A 22,721-nucleotide genomic window follows, 5' to 3' on the forward strand; every position below is an offset into this window, starting at 1 on the left:
GGGCTGTGCCGCTCTGGCCACGCCCCCAAAACAAAACCCCGCCCCCTCCGCCCGAGCCACGCCCCCAGCGAGGCCACGCCCCCAAACACGCCAAACCCCGCCCCCTCGACCGCGCCCTTCAAAGCCACGCCCCTGAGCTGTCAATCAAAGGCCTTGGACTGTTTATTGGCGACCCCAGCGGGGGGGAGGGGAGGGGCGGGGCTGGCCCCTCCCCCAGGCACTTCGGTGGGGGCGGGGCTAGTGCGGGGGGAGGGGAGGCTGCGTCCCCATTGGCTGCTGTGTCCCGGGGGGGCGGGGCGAAGGGGGACCCCAAAAGAGCTTCCCAGTAGCTCCCAGTAGGCACTTGGTGTCCTCCCAGTAGCTCCCAGTAACCGCAGAGAATTCCCAGTAACCCTCAGAACCCTCCCAGTAACCGTAGAGAACTCCCAGTGACTCCCAGTTGTGTCCCAGTAGCTCCCAGTAACCGTAGAATGTTCCCAGTGACTCCCAGTAAGCACCAGTACCCCCTACAAACCTCTCAGTGCTCCCCAGTAACCTCCCAGCAAACCCCAAAATCCTCCCCGTGACTCCCAGTAAGTCCCAGTAACCCCCAGGTGCCTCCCAGTAACCCCAAAAAGCCTCCCAGTAACTCCCAGTAACCCCAAAAAGCCTCCCAGTAACTCCCAGTAACCCCAAAAAGCCTCCCAGTAACTCCCAGTAACCCCAAAAAGCCTCCCAGTAACTCCTAGTGAAGCCCAAAAGCCTCCCAGTGACCCCCAGTCCCCCCTAGAGCCCTCCCAGTAACACCCAGTAACCCCTAAAACCATCCTAGTAACCCCGAAAAGCCTCCCAGTGACCCCCAGTCCCTCCTAAAGCCCTCCCAGTAGCCCCCAGTCCCCCCCAGCCCCCTCCCTGCAGCCCCCCAGTCCCCCCAGTCCCTCCCAGTCAGGAGGAGGGGAACTGGCTGAGGAAGGCACTGAAGTCGAGGTCCCCCAGGGAGGGCAGCGAATCCTCGGGACCCCCGAGCCCCCCGAGCCCGCCCAGGTCAGGCCCCCCCAGCCCCCCCAGCTCGGCGCCCCCCAGGCCCAGCTCGGGGGGAGCCCCCGGGGGGGGCTGGCTCTGCACCAGGCGGGCGATGGCCTCGGGGTACGACATCAGCATGGGGGGGGGCACCCCCAGCTCCGGGGGGGCAGCCCCCAGCTCGGCGCAGCCCCCCCCGAAATCGGGGCAGGGGTCCCCGAAGGCCGCGGGGGGGTCGGGGGGGCCCAGCAGGCGCTGGACGTCGGCGGCGTTGATGGCGTCCAGGGGAGGGAACGGGGAATCCCCCAAAAGCGCCCCGAAATCCACGGAGGGAGGGGCCGTGCTGCCCCCCCCGGCCCCCCCGAGCTGGGAGGACCCCTCCTCAAACTGCAGCTGCAGCAGCGCCTCGGCCAGGGGCTCCGCTTCGGGGGGGGCTGGGCCCCCCAAGAGCCCCCCTGGGCCCCCGAAGGAGAAGGAGGAGGCTGGGGGGGGAGAGGAGTGAGTGAGGGGCTCGACCCCCCCGATTCCCCCCATTTTCCCCCATTTCCCCCAATCCCAGTTCCCCCAGTTCCCCCAGTTTCCCCAATCCCAGTTCCCCCAGTTTCCCCAATCCCAGTTCCCCCAGTTCCCCCAGTTTCCCCAATCCCAGTTCCCCCAGTTTCCCCAATCCCAGTTCCCCCAGTTCCCCCAGTTTCCCCGCTCACCGGCGCTGGGGGGGTTCTGGGGGGCCTGGGGGGGTCGCGAGGGCACCGCGATGCGCCGGGGGGGTCGCGACTCGCTGGACGCCGGAGCTGGGGGGGGAAATGGGGGTCCCACTGTCAGGGACCCCAAAAAACCCCAAGGACCCCAAATTTCCCCCCAATATCCCCCACGTGACCCCCATTTCCCCCTTTAGGACCCCAAATACCCTCCAGAGACCCCAATATCCTCCCAATTCTCCCTCCTGACCGCCCCCAGAACCCCCCAATGACCCCCCAGGCACCCCCAATGCCCCTCCAGACCCCTCAGCGACCCCAAACCCTCCCAGGGTGCCCCAAATCCCCTCCCCAGACCCCTCCCAGAACCCCCAATGCCCCCCAGGGACCCCAACAATCCCCCAAGCCCCCACCGGGCAGGGGGCTGCGCTGGACGAAGGAGCGGAAAGTCTCTCTGGTTCTCTTGCGCTTCTCCTCGATGCACTGCAGGTCCCCTGCACCAGTAACACCAGTTAGCTCCCAGTCAGCTCCCAGTCAGATCCCAGTCAGACCCTGTCACCTCCTTGAGACCCCGGGAAACCCCCCCAGTGACCTCCCAGTGACACCCAGTGACCCCCCAGTCACACCAGTGACCCCAAGAGAACCCAGACAGTGTCCCAGGGTGACAGTGAGGACCCAAAGGTCCCCAAAGGGGAACCTGAGAATGTCCCAAAAGGACCCCAGAGCCCCCAAATTCACCCTAAGAACCCTCTAAGTGCCCCTAGCCCCCTGTAGCCCCCCAGCCAAGCCCACCCTGGTGGGACAGGTAGCAAAGTCTATGGGAGCTCTGCAACTCCAGGGACCCGGGAATGTCCCAAAGTGACCCAAGAATGTCCCAAAGTGACCCAGGAACGTCCCAAAGTGACCCCAGACCCACAACCAAGACCCCACAGCCCCCCGCAGCCCCCTCCCCAGCCCACCCTGGTGGGGCAGGTATCTGAAGTCCACCGGGGCGCTCCGCTGGCGGTCGGAGGGTCGCTGCAGCTCCATGCGCACTGTCACCGGCGCGCGCAGCGCCGCGTCCCGGAACGGCGGCGTGCGGAACACGATGGCGACCTGGCGGTGCACGTCGGCCTGCGCGAAGGAGCCCTTGGCCTCCCAGCCCTCGGCCCAGAAACGAACCTCGATGTCCTCTGCGGGGACACGGAGAGCGTGTGGGGACACCGGGAGTGGGGGATGTGGGGATTTGGGGAATGGGGGATTGGGATATGGGGATATGAGAAAACTGGGATGGGGGGATTGGGATATGGGTGTCCCCAGGAGTTCGGGATGTCCCCAGGGGTTTGGGATGTCCCCAAGGGTTTGGGATGTCCCCAGGGGTTCGGGATGTCCCCAGGGGTTTGGGATGTCCCCGGGTCTGTGATGTCCCCTCACCTTTCTGGACCTTGTCGCAGAGCAGGAAGATCTCATCCCCACCCCGGCAGCTCCCGGAGTTGCGATTGACGCGGCAAATGCGCAGCTCGGCCGTGCTGGGGGCGCCTGGGGACAGCGGGGACAGCGGGGAGGTCACCGCGGGGTCAGAGAGACACGGGGGGACAGGGGGGACACAGAGGAATGCTGAGGGGCAGGAGGACATAGAGACCACAGATGTCACACAGGTGTCACACAGGGGTCACTGAGAGGTCACACAGGGGTCACAAGGGTCACACAGGGGTCACAGGGGTCACACAGGGGGTCACACAGGTGTCACACGGGGGTCACTGAGAGGTCACACAAGGGTCACAAGGGTCACACAGGGGTCACACAGGGGTCACAGGGGTCACACAGGGGTCACACAGGTGTCACCGGGTGTCACAGGGGGTCCCCACTCACGGTTGTCGTAGATGGGCTGGGACAGGACGGGGGGCAGTGGCCGCAGCCCCCCCGGGCCGCTCACCCACACCTGGAAGCAAAGTCTGACCGCGGCCAGGTCGTATTCACCCCCTCGCTGCTCGGCCGGCACTGCCCAGTACACACCAGTATAAACCAGTATGGATCAGTATCAACCAGTACACACCAGTATAAACCAGTATGGATCAGTATCAACCAGTACACACCAGTATAAACCACTACAAACAACTGGCACTCCCAGGAATCCCCCAGTGACCTCCCCCAGGTCATACCCACCCCCACACTGCTCCACTGGTGCTGCCCAGTGCAGACCAGTATAGCCCAGTACGCACCAGTGACACCCCCAGCAACCCCAGGACCCCCCCAGTGCTCCCCAGAAACCTCCCAGTAACTCCCAGTGCCCACCAGTCCCCCCAGACTCTTCCCAGTCTCACCCAGTGCTTCCCAGTCCCCCTTCCCAGTAATTCCCAGTGCCTCCCAGTCCCCCTCAGCTCCCTCCCAGTGCCTCCCAGTACCGTTGAAGGGGTTGTTGTTGGTGCGGATCCGCTCGGCCACAGCTGCCTCCAGCTCCCTCTTCTTCACGCACTGAATCCCCAAATTCTGGAAACTGACCCCAAAACTGGGGAGGTCAGAGGTCACCCCGGGACAGGAACCCCAAATTTTGGGGTTCCTCCTATTTTGGGAGTTCCCCCTACTTTGGGCGATCCCACCTGCCCCATTGGGGGTCTCCCATATTTTGGGTGATACCATCTGCCCCACAGGGGGGTTCCTCACATTTGGGAGGGTTCCCCCTCTCTCAGCTGCTCCCACCCGCCCTGCGGGGTTGTCCCCCCATTTCGGGGTCTCCCCGTTTTTGGGGTTCCCACCTGTGGATGCTGCGCTCTGGGGACAGCTCAGCCTCGTAGAAACCGTCCTTGCAGTCCTTGCCCACCAGCTCGTGGGGGTGGGGGCGGTGCGGGGGGTCCTTGGTGACAAGTGACACCCTCACCCGCCCCGGGCCCCGGTAGTTGTTCACCTGTTGGGGACACTGGTTCGCACTGGTTCGCACTGGTTTGCACTGGGAGGGCAGTGGGGAGGGCGGGTGGGTCTGGGGGAGGTGGGTGATGAAGCCCCCCAGGAATGGGGGTGCTGGGTGGCTCAGGGGGGGTCCCAGGCACTTACTGGTCTATACTGGTTTGTACTGGGATGCACTGGGGGACTCATGCAGATGGAGGGGAGGGTCTTGGGAGACAGTGGGGGAGCACTGGGAGGGCTCAGGGGGTCTCTGACAGTTACTGGTCTATACTGGTCTGTACTGGTCTGTACTAGGGCACTCACGCGGATGGTGGGGAGGGTCTTGGTGGTCTCCGTGCTGTGCTCCCCGAGGATGGGGGCACTGGGGGGGCTCAGGGGGGTCCCTCAGAGTTACTGGTTTATACTGGTCTATACTGGTCTGTACTGGGGCACTCACGCGGATGGTGGGGTGCGTCTTGGTGGTCTCCGTGCTGTGCTCCCCCGGGATGCTCCCCGCCGAGCGCCCCTCGCACTTGTAGCGAAACCTCATCCCGCGCTGCTTGGGCTGCTCCAGGATCTCCACGTACGGCGCTCCCCCCCCCGCCTCTGGGGGGCACGGCGGTCCCGTGAGCCCCAAAATCCCCTCCAACCCCCCCCACCCGCGGGGAACCCCCCGCCCCAATTCCCGGGGGTCCCACTTACCCTGAGCGCCCCAGTCCTGCAGCAGGAAGGGCAGGAGATCCGGGGGGGTCACTGGGGGCACAACGGGGGTCGCGTTAGCGGGGGAGCGCTTTATGGGGTGCTGCCGCTGAAGGGGGGTCGCGTTAGGGGGGGGTCGCGTTAAGGGGCATCGCTCGGGATGATGAGGGTCGCATTAACGGGAACATCGCATCCAGAGGGGTGTCATTAACGGGGGTCGCATTAACGGGGGTCGCATTAAGGGCAGCTCGCACTAAAGGGGGTGTCGCCCCCAAACCCCTCAGCCCCTCCAGGGCGCCGCCCCCCCCCAAACACGCCCCCCTTAAAGCGCCCTCGCCCTCCGCTCGCCCCGCAGCCCCCGGCGGCACGCGGGGCGGAACCGCCGCGGGGATCCCGACACGAGGTGCGGCACTCACCCTCCTCCATGGCGGGGCTGGGGGGTCCCGGGGGTGTCCCGGGGGTCCCGGGGGTCCCGGCGCTGGCGGCGGCGCGCTGCTCGCTGCGGAAGCTCCGCGGCTGCCGGGAAGGCCACGCCCCCTCGGGCCGCCCGGCGGGGGGAGGAGCCTAACGGGGAAGCACAAGCGGAAGGGGCGTGGCCGCGTCCCGGAAGCGCGTCGGGCCGGCCGGAAGCGGAGGCCGGGAGGAAAATGGCGGAGGTGGGGAGCGGGCGGGGGGGCGCAGCGCGGAGGGGGTTTGGGGAGCCCGCCGAGGGCTTCAGGGAGCCTCCGGAAGGGTTTGGGGACCCCCCGAGCCCCCCGCGGGGGTTCTGGGGCCCCCCCGGCCCTGACGAGGCCCCGCCCCCGCAGGGGGAGGTGTCCGAGGGCTGCCGGCTGCCCGTGCTGCGCCGTAACCAGGACAACGAGGATGAGTGGCGTGAGTGGGGCGGGGCTTGGGCCGGGGGGAGCCAATGGGGAGGAGGGGCGGGGCTGGGGAAGGGCGGGAAGCGGGGAGGGGGCGGAGCCTCGTGAGGGGAAAGGGGCGGGGCTGTGTGAGGGGCGGGGTTTGTTATGAGGGCGGTGTTTGTTTGGGGGCGTGGCCTGGGGAGGGGCGTGGCCTGGGTGGTGGGGGTCCCAAGGAGGGGGAGGGGCACTGTGTGTCACCGGAGGGTTTGGGGACAGGAGGGACCGTGTGGGGAGGGGGCACAGCCTGGGCGGGGGCGGGGGGGTGGTTTGGGGTCTCCGGGGTGGTTTTGGGGTCTCCGGGGGGGTCTGGGGGCTCCCGGGGGGTCTGGGGGCTCGGGGGTCCCCAGAAGGGGGTGGTGACCCCCCGCTCGCCCCAGCGCTGGCCGAGATCCTCAGTGTGAAGGACATCAGCGGCAGGAAGCTGTTCTACGTGCACTACATCGACTGTGAGTGGGGACATGGGACAGGGAGGGACAGGGGACAGGGAGGGACGGGGACGACACGGGGAGAGCCCCCCTGGGGTCCCCCAGGCCGGGGTGGGCACACAGAGGGGTCTGGGGGGGTTCAGCACCCCTGTGTCACCCCCAGTGTGTCCCCACAGTGTCCCCAAGAATGGGGTGGGGACATGGGGAGGCCGCAGGGGGTCACCGAGGGGTCACGGGTGGGACATTGGGGTGCCCCTGTCACCCTGAGCGTCCCCAGGAGGGGGGTGGGGACCCAGGGGGTCCCGGAGGGGCTGTGGGGGGACAGCCCGAGGTGCCATCGTGTCCCCTTGCTGTCCCCAGTCAACAAGCGGCTGGACGAGTGGGTGACCCATGACCGGCTGGACCTCAAGAGGGTCCAGGTGCCCCGGAAGGAGGCCAAGACCCCCACCAAGAACGGGCTGCCCGGCTCCCGGCCTGGCTCCCCCGACAGGGACCCGGTGAGGGGACACTGGGGACACGGGGATGGGGCACGTGGGACACTGGGGACAGCAGGGGGGACAGGGGGAGATGGGGGACAGAGGACATTGAGGGGACAGGGGGAGTGGGAAAGGAACACTGGGAGGACAGGGGACATCACGGGGACAGTGGAGGGACAGGGGACATCAGGGGGACAGGGGGATGGGGAGAGGGGACATCAGGGGGACAGGAGAGTGAGGGAAGGGGTGGCCCTGGGGGGTGGGACAGCGACAGGGAGAGAGCTCAGGGACAGTGCAGGGACAGCAGGGACAGGTGACAATGTAAGGATGGGGAACAGCCTTGGGGACAGGGACAGGGGACAACTGGAGCCACTGGGGACAGACCTGGAGTCCCCAAACCCCCGCAGGGGAACACTCACCCCCATGGCAGGGACATCCCTGGGGACACCCCTTGGGGGGTGGTGACACCCAGACCTAAGGGACATCCCAGGACCCACCCAGGGGCCACCCCGGACCCTTGGGGACATCCCCAGCCCCTTCAGGGACCCCTGGGGACATTTCCCACCTTTTTAAGGGACCCTGGGGACACTTCCCGCCCCTTTAAGGGACCTTGGGGACATTCTGAACACCCTGGGGACATCCCCGACCCCTTGGGGACATCCCCAGCCCCTCTCTGGGACCCTGGGGACATTCCCAACCCGTTTAAGGGACCTTGGGGACATCCCTGAGCCCTTTAGGAGCCCTCAGGGCCACCGCTGTCACCGAGGAGGGGACCCGGGGGGTGACGGGAGGGTCCCCAGCCGCGGTGGCTTTGTCACCGTGTCCCCCCTTGTCCCCCCCGTCCCCCTAAACGCCTCCTCTTCCTCCCGGCGCAGAGGAAGAGCCTGGAGCTGGCGCTGCCGGTGGCCCCTGCCAGCGGGAAGAGCTTGCCGGGGCCAGCGGGGCCACCGGCGGGGCCACCAGGGCCAGCGGGGCCACCAGGGCCACCAGGGCCCATCACGCTCCGCTTTCACCTGCCCAAGGAGAGCGAGGCCGAGCCCCCCCAGCGCCCCACGGTAACCCCCGGGTCCCCAGGGTCCCCAGTGTCCCCAACAGCCCCAGTGTCCCCAGCGGCCCCAGAAATGACCCCAGAAGTAGCCCCTGTGAGGTCGCATTAGCCCTGACTGGCAGCTGCTGGCTCCAGGGGGTTTTGTCACCTGTGGTGGCACCAGAGGGTTCCTGGCAATGTCCTTGTCCCCAGAGGGTCACTGTCCCCAGAGGATCTTTGTCCCCAGGGTGTCCCTCACCCCAGAGGGTCCCCAGCTCTGTCCCCAGGGTGTCACTGTCCCCAACAGGTCACTGTCCCCAGTGGTTCCCAGTTCCCAGAGAGTGCCTGTCATTGTCCCTGTCCCCAGAGGGTCCCCATCCCTGTCCCCACAGCCCGGGGTCCCCTGAGCCTCCCCTCCCCAGGGTATACTGGGAGAACTGGGGTGACACTGGGAGCATTGGGAGGGCACTGGGGTGACACTGGGGCTGTGAGGGGACACTGGGAGCACTGGGAAGGGACACCAGAGCCTCTCACTGCTCCCAGTTGTCCCCCAGCAGCAGGGATGGGAGGGGCTGGGATGGGATGGGAGAGATTGGGGTGGACTGGGATGGATTGGAATGGACTGGGATGAACTGGGATGGACTGGGATGGACTGGGTTGAACTGGGATGAACCGGGAGGGACTGGGATGAACTGGGATGAACTGGGAGGCCGCGCTGTCCCCCCAGAAGCGCAAGGTCGAGGTGGTGTCTCCGGCCACGCCTGTCCCTGCCCCCACCGAGACCTCCCAGGCCTCCGTCTTCCCCCAGGTGAGCCCAGCGCCTCCCAGTATGGCCCAGTAACACCAGTAAGGCCCTGCAGCGGCAGCAGCCCTGCCCAGTAACACCAGTAACCTCCAGTAGTTGCTCGGACACTTCGCGGTCACACCAGGCACAGGTAGCAGCTCCCCAGTTACACCAGTATAGCTCTGGGAAAACCAGTAAGTGCCCAGTTAGAGCAGTGACTGACCAGTAATACACCAGTGACTGACCAGGGACACACCAGTAACACCAGTGACCCACCAGTAAGTGACCAGTAACACACCAGTAAGTCGTCAGTTAGACCAGTAATACACCAGGAACTGACCAGTGACACCAGTGACCAACCAGTTACTGACCATTAACACCAATAACACAGCAGTAACTGACCAGTAACCCACCAGTAATCCTCTTTTATTTCCTGGGGCGCCCCAAACCCTGGGAATTTTGCAGAATTTTGGGGAGGTTGGGGAGGATTTTGGGGTGGTTTTGGGGTGTTTTTGGGGTGCTGACTCCCCTCTCCCCCCAGAACGGCTCTGCACGCCGAGCAGTGGCAGCTCAGCCTGGCCGGAAGAGGAAATCTGCGTGTCTGGGGACAGACGAGGTGAGGACACTGAGGGGACATCATTGGGGACAACGAGGGGACATTGGGGACATCGGGGACTAGGATTTTAAGCACCTTTAACTCAGAGAAGCTGAAACAAGAGAGGGAAAACTACCTGGAAATGGGGAAACTGAGGCACAGGAGAGGAAGTGGAGTCAATAAAACACTTTTTAATCACCTGGAACCCAGGAGAAACAAGAGAGAAAAATCACCTGAAAGAGGGGAGGTTGAGACAGGGAGCAACCACTGCAAAATGGGGAAAAAACACCTGAAAATAGGGACAAATCCCCTGAAAATAGGGACAAATCCCCTGCAAATGGGGAAACTGAGGCAGGCCCAGCGCTGACCCCCATCCCCACACCCCAGGACTCACAGGACTCGTCGGACGGAGCTCCCTCGGCGCCCAGGATGACCGGCAGCCTGGTGTCCGACCGCAGCCACGACGACATCGTGACCAGGATGAAGAACATCGAGTGCATCGAGCTGGGCAGGCATCGCCTCAAGCCCTGGTACTTCTCGCCTTACCCGCAGGAGCTGACAGGGCTACCTGTGCTCTACCTGTGCGAGTTCTGCCTCAAGTATGGCCACAGCCTGCGCTGCCTCCAGAGGCACCTGGTATGGGGGTTGGGGATCTGGGGGGAATGCTCGGGATTTCGGGGGGAGTTGGGGACGTTCCAGGGGAATTTGGGGGCGTTTTGGGAGGATTTGGGGAGAATTCCTGGGATTTTGGGGGGATTTGGGGGAGTTTTGGGGGAGTTCCATGGGATTTAGGGAGCCAGAACAAGCCTGGACATGGTAATCCCTGATTTGGGGCATCTCTAGGAAGATTTGGGAATCCTCAACCCCCAATTTTTATCCCTTTTACCTCCCCACCCTCTTCTTCCCCCCTATTTTCCCCCCCAATCTCACCCCCTTCCCTCCCTCTTTTCTCCTCCAATATTCCCCTTCCATTCCCCAATCCCCAAAACCCCCCAAAATCCGTCCCCAGACCAAGTGTGACCTCAGGCACCCCCCTGGCAATGAGATTTACCGCAAAGGCACAATTTCCTTCTTCGAGATCGACGGCCGCAAGAACAAGGTGAGGAGGGTGAGGAGGGTGAGGAGGGTGAGGAGGGGGCTTTGGGGGCTCCTGGGGGTTCCCCCCACTCCAACACCCCCTGACCCCACGGGATTCCTTTTTCCAGAGTTATTCCCAAAATCTCTGCCTCCTGGCCAAGTGTTTCCTGGATCACAAAACTCTTTATTACGACACTGATCCTTTCCTGTTCTACGTCATGACCGAGTACGACTGCAAGGGATTCCATATCGTGGGCTACTTCTCCAAGGTGGGCTTTTGGGGGGCTTGGGGAGGGAAAAAGGGGTTTTGGGGTGGTCTCTGGGGTTTTTGGGGTGATTCCAGGGGCTTTTGAAGTGCTGCTCCCAGGGAGTTTGGGGTGATCTTGGGGTTTTTGGGGATAATCCTGGGGGGTTTTTGGGGTGCAATCCCTGGGTGGGGTTTGGGATGATCCCAGGAGGGTTTTTGGGGTGATTCTGGGGAATTTTGGGCTCCAATCCCCGGGGATTCCTGCAGGAGAAGGAGTCAACTGAGGATTACAACGTGGCCTGCATCCTGACCCTGCCGCCGTACCAGCGCCGGGGCTACGGCAAACTGCTCATCGAGTTCAGTCAGTGACCCCAAAACACCCCCTGAGACCTCCCCAAATCCCTGTGACCCCAAAACACCCCCTGAGACCTCCCCAAATCCCTGTGACCCCAAAACACCCCCTGAGACTTCCCCAAATCCCTGTGACCCCAAAACACCCCTGAGACCTCCCCAAATCCCTGTGAACCCAAAACACCCCCTGAGACCTCCCCAAATCCCTGTGAACCCAAAACACCCCCTGAGACCTCCCCAAATCCCTGTGAACCCAAAAACCCCCCCGTGATACCCCCAAATCCCTGTGAAACCCCACAGACCCTTCCTTAAGGACAAACCTCCTCAAAAATCCACTGAAAGGCCTCTGAGAAAGCCTTAAAAATATCGGGGTGGGTGGGAATGACCCCCAAGGACCCCCAAACCCCAAACCTGTCCCTCACCTGTCCCAAACCTGTTCCCCACCTGTCCCTCACCTGTCCCAGCCCATCCCTCACCTGTCCCTCACCTGTCCCCGCAGGTTACGAGCTGTCCAAGGTGGAGGGCAAGACAGGCACCCCCGAGAAGCCTCTCTCGGATTTGGGGCTTCTCTCCTACCGCAGCTATTGGTCCCAAACCATCCTGGAGATCCTCATGGGGCTCAAGGCCGAGGCGGGGGAGAGGCCCCAGATCACCATCAAGTGAGACACGCCCCTTTCTGGGGACACGCCCCTTTCCCGAAGCTCCACCCCCTTCCTAAAGCCCCACCCACCACTAATCAACACCAAATATTGGGGCCAGCAGCTCCTCCAGGCCACGCCCACCTTGCCTTTAGCCACGCCCACACATGGGGATGCCACCCCTCCATTGTCCCATTCCTGGGGGGTCTGGGGGTGGTTTTGGGGTCTGGGGGTGTCAGGGAGGGTCCTGAGGGGTCTGGGGGTGTCGGGGGGCTCCCGGGGTGGGTCTGGGGGGTTCAGGGCTGCAGCCCCCCCTCATTTCCCCCTCCCCCAGTGAGATCAGCGAGATCACGAGCATCAAGAAGGAGGATGTGATCTCCACCCTGCAGTACCTGAACCTCATCAACTACTACAAGGTGGGGGTCGACACACCTGGGGGGAACCCACACACCTGGGGAGATGCCAGAATACTTGGGGGGCACTGAAACATCTCGGGGGGATCCCAAAATACCTTGTCGTGTTCCCCCTTAGTCGTCCTATGCACACCTGTGCACACCTGTGTCCCCCTCAGACACACCTGTCCCACCCCTGTCCCCACCTGCAGGGTCAGTACACCCTGACACACCTGTCCCCACCTGTACAGGGTCAGTACACCCTGACACACCTGTCCCTCACCTGTCCCACCTGCAGGGTCAGTACATCCTGACACACCTGTCCCCACCTGCAGGGTCAGTACATCCTGACACACCTGTCCCACCTGCAGGGTCAGTACATCCTGACGCTCTCCGAGGACATCGTGGAGGGGCACGAGCGCGCCATGCTGAAGCGCCTCCTGCGCATCGACGCCAAGTGCCTGCACTTCACCCCCAAGGACTGGAGCAAGCGCGGCAAGTGGTGAGGCCACGCCCCGGCCACGCCCCGCCAGGCCACGCCCACCCCGCTACCTGTGCCACTCATTAAACACCGCCTGGCCACGCCCACACCTGGCGCTGGAAATTCTTTATTGAGCAGGAAGGGGTGGGGCTTCTGCAGGCTCCACCCACACTGGGTGGGGCTTAAGGCACCAGTTCAATGTAGGCCACACCCCCCCCTTGGGTGTGGTCGGCTGCATTAATGAGGGGCGTGGCTACAACAGGCTCCACCCACACCGGGTGGGGCACCAACCAGTCCATTGATGTCAATGAGGGGTGTGGCTTTCATCAACTCTACCCTCTGTGGGCGTGGCTTCTCAGATAGGCGTGGCTTCTCATGACTCCGCCTCCTCATCGCTGTCATTGGTCACGGGGGCGTGGAGCTGGGGGAGGGGCGGGGTGAGGGGGGGCTCAGGGACCCCAAATGTGACCCCAAATGTGACCCAGACCCTCCAAACGTGACCCCTGACCCAAACTCACAGCCTGGGCGAGAGGTGCCCACTGCAGGGCTCTGGCCAGGCCCCGGTCAGGGTGGGGTGCAGCATCAGCCCCCCAGTCCGTGATGGTCCCGAAGGTCCCTGTCACTGTCACCCAGCCGGCCTGGGGGCAAAGGGCAAAGGTCGGGGGGGAACGGGGGGCTGAGACCCCCCAAGGGAGGGGGAAAGGAGGATCTCTGCCCCACGGAGGGGTCGTGGGGAGCTCTGCCCAGCCTCACCTGGGGGTCCCCGGGCTCGCACAGCGGGGTCTCTCCCGGCTGCTCCCCCCGCAGCACGACCCCCCTGTAGCCGGGGGGCAGCGGCAGCTCCCGACCCCCCATCCGGCGCCCCCGGAACGAGGCCCAGAGCTCTGGGGAAACAGGGGGAAAATGAGGGGGAGAGAGACCCCCAAACCTGCCTGGGACCCCCAAACCCACTCATTCCATCCCAACCCCCCGGAACACCGAGTTTCGTCCCAAACCCGACATCCCCCAACTCCAGATCCCCCTGACCACCTCCCCGAGCTCCCCAAGACCCCCCTGTGTGCGCCGCCATCCCAAAAACCCTCCCAAACTCCCCCAAACCCAAACCGCCTCCCTCGCCACTCAAACCCAAACCGCCTCAAACCCAAACCGCCCCCCAAGGATCCCTCCGCTCCCTCACCGCCGCCCGGGCCGGGCCGGACCCGCAGGAAGGCGGCCACAGGCGCGGGCCCGTCGTGCTGGACGCGGCAGGGCAGCAGCTGAGCGGGGAGCGGCTCTGGGGAGAGCGCGGGGGGAACTCGGACCCGAACCGCCATCGCTGAGGGCCGTGAGGGAGCGGGAAGTGACGTCACACGGCGCGCCGGAAGCGGCATGGCGGCGCCCATAGGGAAACAAACATGGCGGCGCCCATGGGGAGTGAGGCGCTGCGAGGCCGAGGGAGAGGCGGCTCGGGCTGGGGGCTGTGTGACCCCCAGGGACCCCCAAAGACCCCCATCACAGAGCCAGACACAAATTCTGCGCTTCCAGACTTCTTGAGGGACCACAGCACCCGCGGGGGGGGGAACCACATGTCGCGACATGTCGCGATACAGCCCGACACGCCTCGTGGTGTCCCGTCGCGCGTCGTCGTGGTCCGGCTCATCTTGTCACGCGCCGACGTGTCCCGACACACCCCAAAACTCCCCGACATGTCCCGACACGCCCCGCCCTGCCCCTCCATGTCGCGACAGCTCAGGCCCCGCCCTCCCCCCGCAGCAGCCGCGCCAGCAGCAGGACCCCCCCCCAGCGCTGCCCCCGCACGCGCCCCTCCCCCCCCGGCCCCCCCCGCGCCAGCACCACCCCCCTGGGGGGCGCAGCGGCCGCCAGCGCCCATCCCCCCCCCGCCCCTCCCCCCGCGGGCACCAGCAGGGGGGTCAGGGAGGGGGGAGGGGCGGCCTTGCCCCCCCCCAGCAGCAGGAGGGTCTCGGGGTTCCCCCCCAGCGACCCCCAGAGCGCCTCGAAGGCGCGGCGCGCGCGGGGAGGGTCCCAGTGCGGGGGCAGGGCGAGGGGGCGCAGCAGGACCCCCGGGGGCAGCGCCAGCGGCGGGAGGGGCGCCAGGCAGGAGCCCCCCCCTCCCTTTTGGGGAGCGCCCCCCGGGGTGAACACGGCGGCGGCCTCGAGGGCGGGGGGCAGGGCGCGGGGGGGGCGCAGGGTCAGGGTCAGCTCGGCCCCCCCGCGCCCCCCCAGCACGGCCAGAGACCCCTCGGCGCGGCCGCCGCCCCCCCCCAGCAGCAGCTGCAGCGCCAGCGCGGGGCGAGAAGCCCCCCCGGTTTGGGGAGGGTCTGCCTCGGGCCGCGACCCCCCCAGGGGCTCCAGGCGCAGCCGCAGCGGGAGCGGCACGGGCAGCCCCCCCCCCGCCAGCAGCGCCGCCCCCCACCCCTCGGGGTCCTGGGGGGCTCCGGGGGGCGCGAAGGGCGGGGGGGGCCCGGGCAGGCAGCGCAGGCGGCACGGGGGGGGCGCGGGCAGAAGGGAGGGAGGAGCGCCCCCCCCGGAGCCCCCCCCGGGCCCGTTCTGGGGAGGGGGGCGCGGGGCGCAGCGCGGGGGAGACCCCAACACCGCGGCCAGCTTGGGGGGGCCCAGCGCCGCCGCCAGCGCCCGGTGCAGGTGGTCGCGGTCCCGCACGTCGGGGTCCCCCCCCCCAAACTGGGGGGCGTCCCGGGGCGGGGGGGGGCACAGCGGGACCCCCCGGCCGGGCAGCAGCGGGGCGGCGGCGCTCAGGACCCCCTGAGACCCCCCCCAGCCCCCCCGCTCGGCCGCCAGCGCCCTGCGCAGGTAGCCCCGGATTTGGGGGCGCATTTGGGGAGGGGTCCCGGGGGGGTCGCGCAGCACCTTCAGCACAGCGCGGAGCTGGGGGGTGCCGGGGGGGGGCGGGGCGGCCCGCAGCACCTGAGCCATCAGAGCCCCCCCGAGGCGACCCCCCAACACCTTGGCGAGCTCCAGCAGGTGCGGGGGGGCCGCGGGGTGCCCCCCACCCAACACCCGCCCCGCCGCCCCCCCCAGGCCCCCCCCGGGGAGCCCCCCGAACCGGCGGCGGTAGGAGACCACGGCCCGGCAGAACAGCACGGGGGGACCCCCCCCCAAAAACGCCACCAGCGCCCACAGCCACTCCCGCCCCGCCCTGGATTTGGGGAGGGGGCTCTCCCCGCCCGGAGCCCCCCCGGGAGTTTGGGAACAAAACGCCGCCGCCGCCTCGAAGCGCGGCAGGAGCATCTCGGGGGGCTCCCCGCCCCCCCCCGGGAACAGAGCGGCGGCCAGGTGGGGGGGCAGCGGCGGGGGGGGGCAGCCCGCGGGGTTTTGGGGGTTCCCCCCCTCGAGGAGGCAGAGGAGGAAGAAGAGGCGCAGCGGGGGGGGCAGGGCGGGGTGCAGCGCGAGGGCAGCGAGGCGGGACGCCCCCAGCCCTGACCCCCCCAGCCCTGAGCCCCCCCGATCTGACCCCCCCAGCCCTGAGCCCCCCCGCAGCAGCGCGGCCTGCAGCGGCGCGGGGTCTGCCGTGGCCAGGATCGGGGGGGCGCCGGGCGGGACCCCCGCGGCACGGCGGAGCTGCAGCAGCTGAGCTCGGGCGGCTGGAGTGAGGCTGAAGGCGCTGGGGGGGCCTGGAGGGGAGGGGGGGGTTAGAAATGGGGATGGGGCTCGGGGATCCCGAGGGTTTGGGGATTTTGGGGTTCCCCGAGGGTCCCTGGGGTTTGGGGGTCCCGGGGGGCTCGGGGACTCACCAGGGTCCAGCCCAGCCGCTTCGCAGGGATCCGCTGGATCTGGGGGGGAAAGGGAAGGGAATCGGGGGTCAGGGGGGGTCAGGGAATCCCCCAATCCCCCCATGGGAATCCCCCAAAGCTGCCCCAGTGACCCTCCCAGTTCCTCACTGGGATCTTTCCCAGTCCCTCCCAGTTCCACGCTGGGATCCACTGGGATCATCCCAGTAGCAGCCCAAAGTTCCGCAGGATTCCTCCCAGACCTTACTGGGACTGAGCGGGAACCTCTCAGACCTTACTGGGACACACTGGGACACCCCCAGTCCTTACTGGGACACACCGGGACACCCTCAGTCCTTACTAGGACCAACTGGAACCCTGACAGACTTTACTGGGACTGAGCGAGACTCTCTCAGACCTTACTGGGACACACTGGGACACCCCCAGTCCTTACTGGGACACACCGGGACACCCCCAGTCCTTACTGGGACACTGTCAGACCTTACTGGGACACCCCTAGTCCTTACTGAGACCCCTCAGGCCTTACTGGGAGCCCCTACAACTCTTACTGGGACTCCCCCAGTCCTCACTGGGAGCTCCACTCACCTCCCGCTCCCTCCGCCAGCAGCAGCGCCAGGGGCTGCAGCCCGGGGGTCTCCCGCAGGCTGCTCCGGAGGGTCCCGAGGGTGTCCCCGGCGGGGGTCCCGAGGGGTCGCGGGGGGCTCCCGGGGGTCCCGAGGCGCCGCAGCTCCCGCAGGCACTCGGCGGCGGCGGCCGGAGCTCCCCCCGCGCCCCCCGGCCGCAGCAGCAGCGCCGCCAGCGCCGCGAGCCCCGCGCGGTCCCCGCTGGCCACCAGCACGGTCAGCGTGGCGAGCAGCAGCAGCGCGCGGGGGGGCGCGGGGGGCGGCGGGGGGGGCTCGGACAGCAGCGCCAGCAGAGCCCCCCCGGCGCCCCCCGCCTCGGGCGGAGACCCCTCCCCGCACAGCGCCCCGGGGGTCTCGAGCAGCAGCAGCAGCAGCTCCGTCTGCAGGGGGAGAGCGGGATGGACCCCCCGGGGACCCCAAACCACCCCCAGGGACCCCAAATCACCCCCAGGGACCCCAAACCACCCCCAGGGACCCCACAGGACCTCCTGAGGGACCCCCAGGGGCTCGGGGACTCCCAACGCCCCCATTAGGGACCCCAAATCACCCTCCCGGAGGAACCAGGGGTTCTGAGAGTCCCAAATCCCCCATTAGGGACCCCAACTCACCCCAGAGGACCCTCAGGAGTTCGGGGAACCCCAACCCCCCCATTAGGGACCCCAACTCAGCCCCTCCGGGGGTCCCAGGAAGTTGGGGAATCCCCAGCGCCGCCGCCAGGAGACCCCAAATCCCCCCCAGGGGATCGAGGGGGTCCAGGGCAGCGCGGTGACCCCAAACCCCGCCCAGGTGACCCCAAATCCCCCCAGGTGACCCCAAACCCCGCCCAGGTGACCCCAAATCCCTCAGGTGACCCCAAACCCCCCCAGCCCCGCCCCTCCCGGCCGTCGCGCACCTGATGACGTGCCGAGGGGCGTGGCCGGCGCAGCGCGGGGGGCGCGGGGGGCGCGAGCGCGGCGGTGATCTTGGCCCACGACCCCCCCGCCATGGCCGCGGGGGCTGCCGGGAGCGCCTGACGTCACAGCCCGCCCACCCCGGCCCGCTCCGTGACGTCACAGCCCCGCTATGGCCGCGGGACACGGCGGGGGGGTTGTGACGTCACACCCGGGTCGTGACGGGCAGGGGTGATGTCACACGCCGCTCAGAGTGACGTCATAGGGTGCGGGGCTACCGCGACCCCCACCCAGAGGGGTCCTATAGACCCGCAGAGCCCCCCGGGGTCCCTATAGACCCTTTAGGAACCCTATAGATCCCCCAAACCCCTGCAGCCCCCCAGGCTCCCCTCCAGCCCTCCCGCACCCCCTGCAGCCCCCGCGGTGTCCCCCCGGGCTGTGTCCCCTCCCCGTGTCCCCTCCCCGTGTCCCCTCCCCTGTCCCCTCCCCTGTCCCCCCCGGCCGGTCCGACCGGCCGCACTCCCCGCCCCGCCCCTCCCGGTGGCACTTGGACTCTCCGGGCCGCACGTCCCCCGAGCTGGTGGCCAGGTGACCCCCTGGGGACACCCTGAGCACCCCCGGGGGACACAGGTGGCCCTCCTGGTCTCTCCAGGTGACCCCCTGACAGCCCCTCCCGGTGACACCTCCATCCCAACGTCCCCGTGTCCCAAACATCCCCAATGTCTCCATGTCGGGCTCATCCCGAATTTTCCATGTCCCATCCCTGTATCCCTGTGTCCCCTAAGTCTCCCCATGTCCCCCAGCCCATTGTGCCCATGTCCCCCTGGGAGCCCAGTGTCCCCAAAGTCCTCATGTCCCCATCCCAGATGTCCCCGAAGTCCCCAAAGTCCTCACGTCCCCATCCCCGGTGCCCCGATGTCCCCAGGAGCCCCCCGTCCTCCGCTGTCCCCACTGTCCCCGCTGTCCCCAGGTGCCCCCCGCGCCCCCCCGCCGCTGTCCCCGCGTCCCGCGGTGTCCCCAGGCCGGGGCGGGGGCTCCCCGTTATTTCCCAAGCGGCGCCCGCCCGACCGGCTCCGGCTGCGGCTCAGCCCCGCCGAACCGGCGGAACCGGTCCGGGACACCGCGGGGCGGGACGGGGGACGCGGAGCGGGGCGGCACCGCCGGCACCGGCACGGCACGGCACGGCACGGCAGGGACAGCAGCGGGACAACAGCGGGACAGCAGCGGGATAACACCGCCGGGACCGGGAAAACACCGCCGGGACCGGCGCGGCAAAACCGGCACTGCACCGGGACCGCGCAAAGCGGCACAGGGACAGGACAGCTGGGATAACAGAACTGGGACCGGGATAACAGAACTGGCACCCGGACAGTCGGGATAACACCACCGGGACAACACCGGGACGGCACAACCGGCATAACAGATCTGGCACCGGGAAAACACAGCCGGGATCGGGACAATCGGGAAAACACAGCCGGGATCGGGACAATCGGGAAAACACAGCCGGGACAGGGACGTTACAAACGGGATAGCGCAGCTGGGAGTGGCACCGGAACGGCACAACCGGGATAACTCGGCTGGGACCGGGATAACGCAGCCGGGAGAGGGACAATCGGGATAACACAGCCGGGATCGGAATAACGCAACCAGGATCGGGATAACAGAGCTGGCACTGGCACCGGGACAGCACCGGCGCCGGGGACAGCGCAGGGCCGGTGACACCGCGGTGGTGGCAGCGGCTCGTGGTGACACCGGAGCCGGGATCGGGCTGTGGGATGGATTGAGGGCACTGGACTCGGAGTCGGGATCGATCCAGCGGTGACACCCAGCAGAGGAACCCAGAATCGGACAGGGATTTAGGATTTGGCACCGGAATTGCTTTAGTCCCCGGGATCTGAGCCCAAATCTGGGATCCTCAGAGCGCTGGGATCCAGCGGGATTGGCGATCCAGCACTGGAATTCGCCGGGGATCTGGGATCGAGCAGCAAACCCAGCCTGGGATCTGCGATCAGTGTGGATATTGACCAAACATCGGGATCGGGACCAAAACTGACCGAGGATTTGGGATCCAGCGCCAAAACTGACCGAGGATTTGGGATCCAGCGCCAAAACTGACCGAGGATTTGGGATCGGGTGTGGATAGTGACCAAACATCGGGATCTGGGATCAAAACCAGCAGAGGATCTGGGATCAAACCCGAACGAGGATTCGGGAATAAAGCAGGCAAACAGCACCGGGAGCTGGGAATTGGCACCGGAACTCCCCGGGGATCGGAGCGGGGATCTGTCGGGATCTGTCGGGATCAGAGCAGGGATCAATCGGGATCTATCGCGATCAGGACACAGCCATGCCCCGCGCGTTCCTGGTGAAGAAGCCCGTGGTGGCCACAGCCAAGCGCAACTGGAGTGAACTGCCGGACGAGCAGCGGGCAGAGATCTACGTGCCCAGTACGGGGGAAGGGGCTTGGGGGGAACTGGGGGTCCATCGGGGCTGGGATTTGGGGGGAGAAGGGATTTGGGGGAAAGAGGGATTTGGGGGGGAAAGGGATTGGGGGTGAAAAAGGGATTCGGGGGTGCGCAGAGGTCCATTTGGGGTGTATTTTGGGCGGGGAAAGGGATTTTGGGCTGCCCGGCTGTGTCGCTTCGGTGGGGGAGGGGATTTTTGGGTGTCGCCTGTGTCCCCTCGGGGGGGTGGGGAGGGCGGGGGGGTGGCGTCCCCCCCCCGGGGCCCACGCGGGCGCCACCCGCCGGAAACCCCTAATTTGGGGTGTAATTTGGGCTGTAATTTGGGGTGTCGCGGCCGGAGCCGTCCGACCGGTCGGGGGAACCCTAAAGGGCGGGGGAGGGGAGGGGGGAGGGGCCCCCCAAATCCTGCTCCGGCCCTGGGGGGGTCGGGGGGGTCACATTTGGGGGTCGCGGTGGGGGGGTCCCGTTAGGGAGGATTCCCCATCAGGAAGTTCCCACTGTGGGGTCATTTTGGGGGGTTGTCCCGTTTCGGGGGGGTTTGGGGGTGCAGGACCACCCTGACCCCGAGCCCCCCCCAGTCTGCCTGGGGGGCTGCCCGCTGCGCAGGGACCCCGAGCCGGCCGTGGGGGAAGCCCCCGCGTCCCCCGTGTCCCCGCTGGACATGACGCTGCCCCCCCGCGCCCCCCCCGGGCCCTTCCTGCACCCCAAGGGCAAGGTAAGGGGGGGGAAATTTGGGGGTGCCGTGGGGGGATTGGGGGGGGAGAGAGCTGGGGGGACCCAAATTGGGGAGGGGGGCCTGAAATTGGGGTCCTTCACGGCCGGGGGTCCCCAAAGGGGGTGTCCGTCGGGCTGGGGCGTCTCCAAATCTGGGGGTCCCCAATCTGGGGAGGGGGCGCCGATAGCCAGGCGTGCCCACGGCTGGGGGTCCCCAGGGTGGGTGTGGGGGGTCCCTGGGCCTGGGGGGTCTTTAAAACCGGGCTGTCCCCACGACTCGATGTCCCCACAACCGGGGGGGGTTTCCCCACTTAACCCTTCCCTCCCCGTGCCCCGCAGGTCCCGTCCGGCCCCCTGGCCGCCCCCCTCCCCCCGGGGCTGCCCCTGGCCGGGGGTGTCCCCGCGGGGGTCCCGGTGGCCGGGGGGGTCCCGGGGGGCTCCGAGCTCTTCTCGTGCCCCGTGTGCCAGAAGAGCTTCGGCTTCCAGCGGATGCTCAATCGACACCTCAAGTGCCACAGCGAGGTCAAGCGACATCGCTGTCCCTACTGCGGCAAAGGCTTCAACGACACCTTCGACCTCAAGCGCCACGTCCGAACCCACACCGGTGAGAATGGGTGGGAATGGGGTGGGATTGGGGCGGGAATGGGGTGGGAATGGAATTGGGATGGACAGGAAGGGGATGGGATGGGCTGGGAATGGGTGGGATTGGGGTGGAGCTGTAATGGGATGTGGACAGGGCAGGGAGGAGAACAGGGACAGCGGTGAGTTCGGCACCAACCTCCCCGTGCTCCACATCCTCCTCATGTCCCCAGTGTCCCCAATGTCCCCAGGTGTCCATCCCTACACGTGCTCTGTGACACTGTCCCCAATGTCCCCAGGTGTCCGTCCCTACAAGTGCTCGCTCTGTGACACTGTCCCCAATGTCCCCAGGTGTCCGTCCCTACAAGTGCTCGCTCTGTGACACTGTCCCCAATGTCCCCAGGTGTCCGTCCCTACAAGTGCTCGCTCTGTGACACTGTCCCCAATGTCCCCAGGTGTCCGTCCCTACAAGTGCTCTCTCTGTGACAAAGCCTTCACGCAGCGCTGCTCACTGGAGTCTCACCTGCGCAAGATCCACGGCGTGGCTCAGCGCTACGGCTACAAGGAGCGCCGCGCCAAGCTCTACGTGTGCGAGGAGTGCGGCGGCACGGCCGACAGCCAGGACGCTCACCTGGCTCACCTGCGCCAGCGCCACCCGCACAGCCCGCTGCTCGCCAAGCTCGCCCGCAAGGCTGCGGCCACGCCCGCGCCACGCCCCGCCCCGCCCCGCGCGGCCCCGCCCCCCTAGGGACACCCGCCAATGGCGAGTGGGGTGGGGTGGGGACACGCCCTATGAGGGTGACACACCTGGTTAGGGAGGGACACACCCTGGAGCATGGCCACGCCCACTCATAGCGGGGACACACCCACTGGGGAATACCCAGTTTGGGCAGGGACACGCCCATTTATAGCAGGGACACACCCACTGAGGAGCCCCTCGGCGATCACCGACCACGCCCCTCGTGACGGAGGACACGCCCCCTCCATCACAGCACCTGAAGGAGCCTCTGGTCACCCCTGGGGTCACCTGGGGTCACTGTGGTCACCCCGCAGC

The 22,721-nt window shown here is 66.9% G+C and overlaps 5 protein-coding genes across 7 annotated transcripts; 2 read left to right on the plus strand and 3 right to left on the minus strand.

Annotated features, from left to right (window-relative positions):
* Positions 1-138: 138 nt before the first annotated feature.
* Positions 139-5,836, minus strand: RELA (RELA proto-oncogene, NF-kB subunit). The gene is made up of 11 exons (XM_085046445.1): positions 5,672-5,836; positions 5,259-5,309; positions 5,014-5,162; positions 4,430-4,578; positions 4,079-4,170; positions 3,546-3,674; positions 3,108-3,212; positions 2,654-2,866; positions 2,108-2,188; positions 1,704-1,790; positions 139-1,481 (listed from the first exon to the last, which is right to left on the minus strand). The coding sequence occupies exons 1-11, from the start codon at positions 5,679-5,681 to the stop codon at positions 925-927; spliced, it is 1,623 nt and encodes a 540-aa protein (XP_084902571.1). The 5' UTR covers positions 5,682-5,836; the 3' UTR covers positions 139-924.
* On the plus strand, positions 5,828-12,757 carry KAT5 (lysine acetyltransferase 5). Of its 2 annotated transcripts, XM_085046447.1 has the most exons (14): positions 5,828-5,911; positions 6,062-6,128; positions 6,535-6,603; positions 6,943-7,079; positions 7,934-8,113; positions 8,813-8,893; positions 9,411-9,485; positions 9,852-10,100; positions 10,474-10,563; positions 10,670-10,810; positions 11,056-11,149; positions 11,639-11,798; positions 12,112-12,193; positions 12,541-12,757. In XM_085046447.1, exons 1-14 carry the CDS (start codon positions 5,903-5,905, stop codon positions 12,673-12,675), a joined length of 1,569 nt encoding a protein of 522 aa, XP_084902573.1. In that variant the 5' UTR covers positions 5,828-5,902; the 3' UTR covers positions 12,676-12,757. The 2 variants fall into 2 exon arrangements, with proteins under 2 accessions (XP_084902573.1, XP_084902574.1); XM_085046448.1 differs by lacking the exon at positions 7,934-8,113.
* On the minus strand, positions 10,798-14,000 carry RNASEH2C (ribonuclease H2 subunit C). Of its 2 annotated transcripts, none has more exons than XM_085046558.1 (4): positions 13,828-14,000; positions 13,404-13,534; positions 13,169-13,288; positions 10,798-11,049 (listed from the first exon to the last, which is right to left on the minus strand). In XM_085046558.1, the coding sequence occupies exons 1-4, from the start codon at positions 13,961-13,963 to the stop codon at positions 10,798-10,800; spliced, it is 639 nt and encodes a 212-aa protein (XP_084902684.1). In that variant the 5' UTR covers positions 13,964-14,000. The 2 variants fall into 2 exon arrangements, with proteins under 2 accessions (XP_084902684.1, XP_084902685.1); XM_085046559.1 differs by lacking the exon at positions 10,798-11,049 and adding an exon at positions 12,762-13,071.
* A 160-nt stretch (positions 14,001-14,160) lies between these two features.
* AP5B1 (adaptor related protein complex 5 subunit beta 1) lies at positions 14,161-18,248 on the minus strand. Its single transcript, XM_085046361.1, has 4 exons — positions 17,912-18,248; positions 16,982-17,399; positions 16,400-16,438; positions 14,161-16,279 (listed from the first exon to the last, which is right to left on the minus strand). The coding sequence occupies exons 1-4, from the start codon at positions 18,002-18,004 to the stop codon at positions 14,379-14,381; spliced, it is 2,451 nt and encodes an 816-aa protein (XP_084902487.1). The 5' UTR covers positions 18,005-18,248; the 3' UTR covers positions 14,161-14,378.
* Positions 18,249-20,234: 1,986 nt separating this feature from the next.
* On the plus strand, positions 20,235-22,415 carry OVOL1 (ovo like transcriptional repressor 1). Its single transcript, XM_085046538.1, has 4 exons — positions 20,235-20,356; positions 20,953-21,089; positions 21,428-21,692; positions 22,123-22,415. Exons 1-4 carry the CDS (start codon positions 20,257-20,259, stop codon positions 22,413-22,415), a joined length of 795 nt encoding a protein of 264 aa, XP_084902664.1. The 5' UTR covers positions 20,235-20,256.
* Positions 22,416-22,721: the final 306 nt, after the last annotated feature.

This window comes from Lichenostomus cassidix, unplaced genomic scaffold (assembly GCF_008360975.1).
Source record: "Lichenostomus cassidix isolate B80296 unplaced genomic scaffold, HeHo_3.0 HiC_scaffold_40, whole genome shotgun sequence".
In the NCBI taxonomy this organism is placed as follows: domain Eukaryota; kingdom Metazoa; phylum Chordata; class Aves; order Passeriformes; family Meliphagidae; genus Lichenostomus; species Lichenostomus cassidix.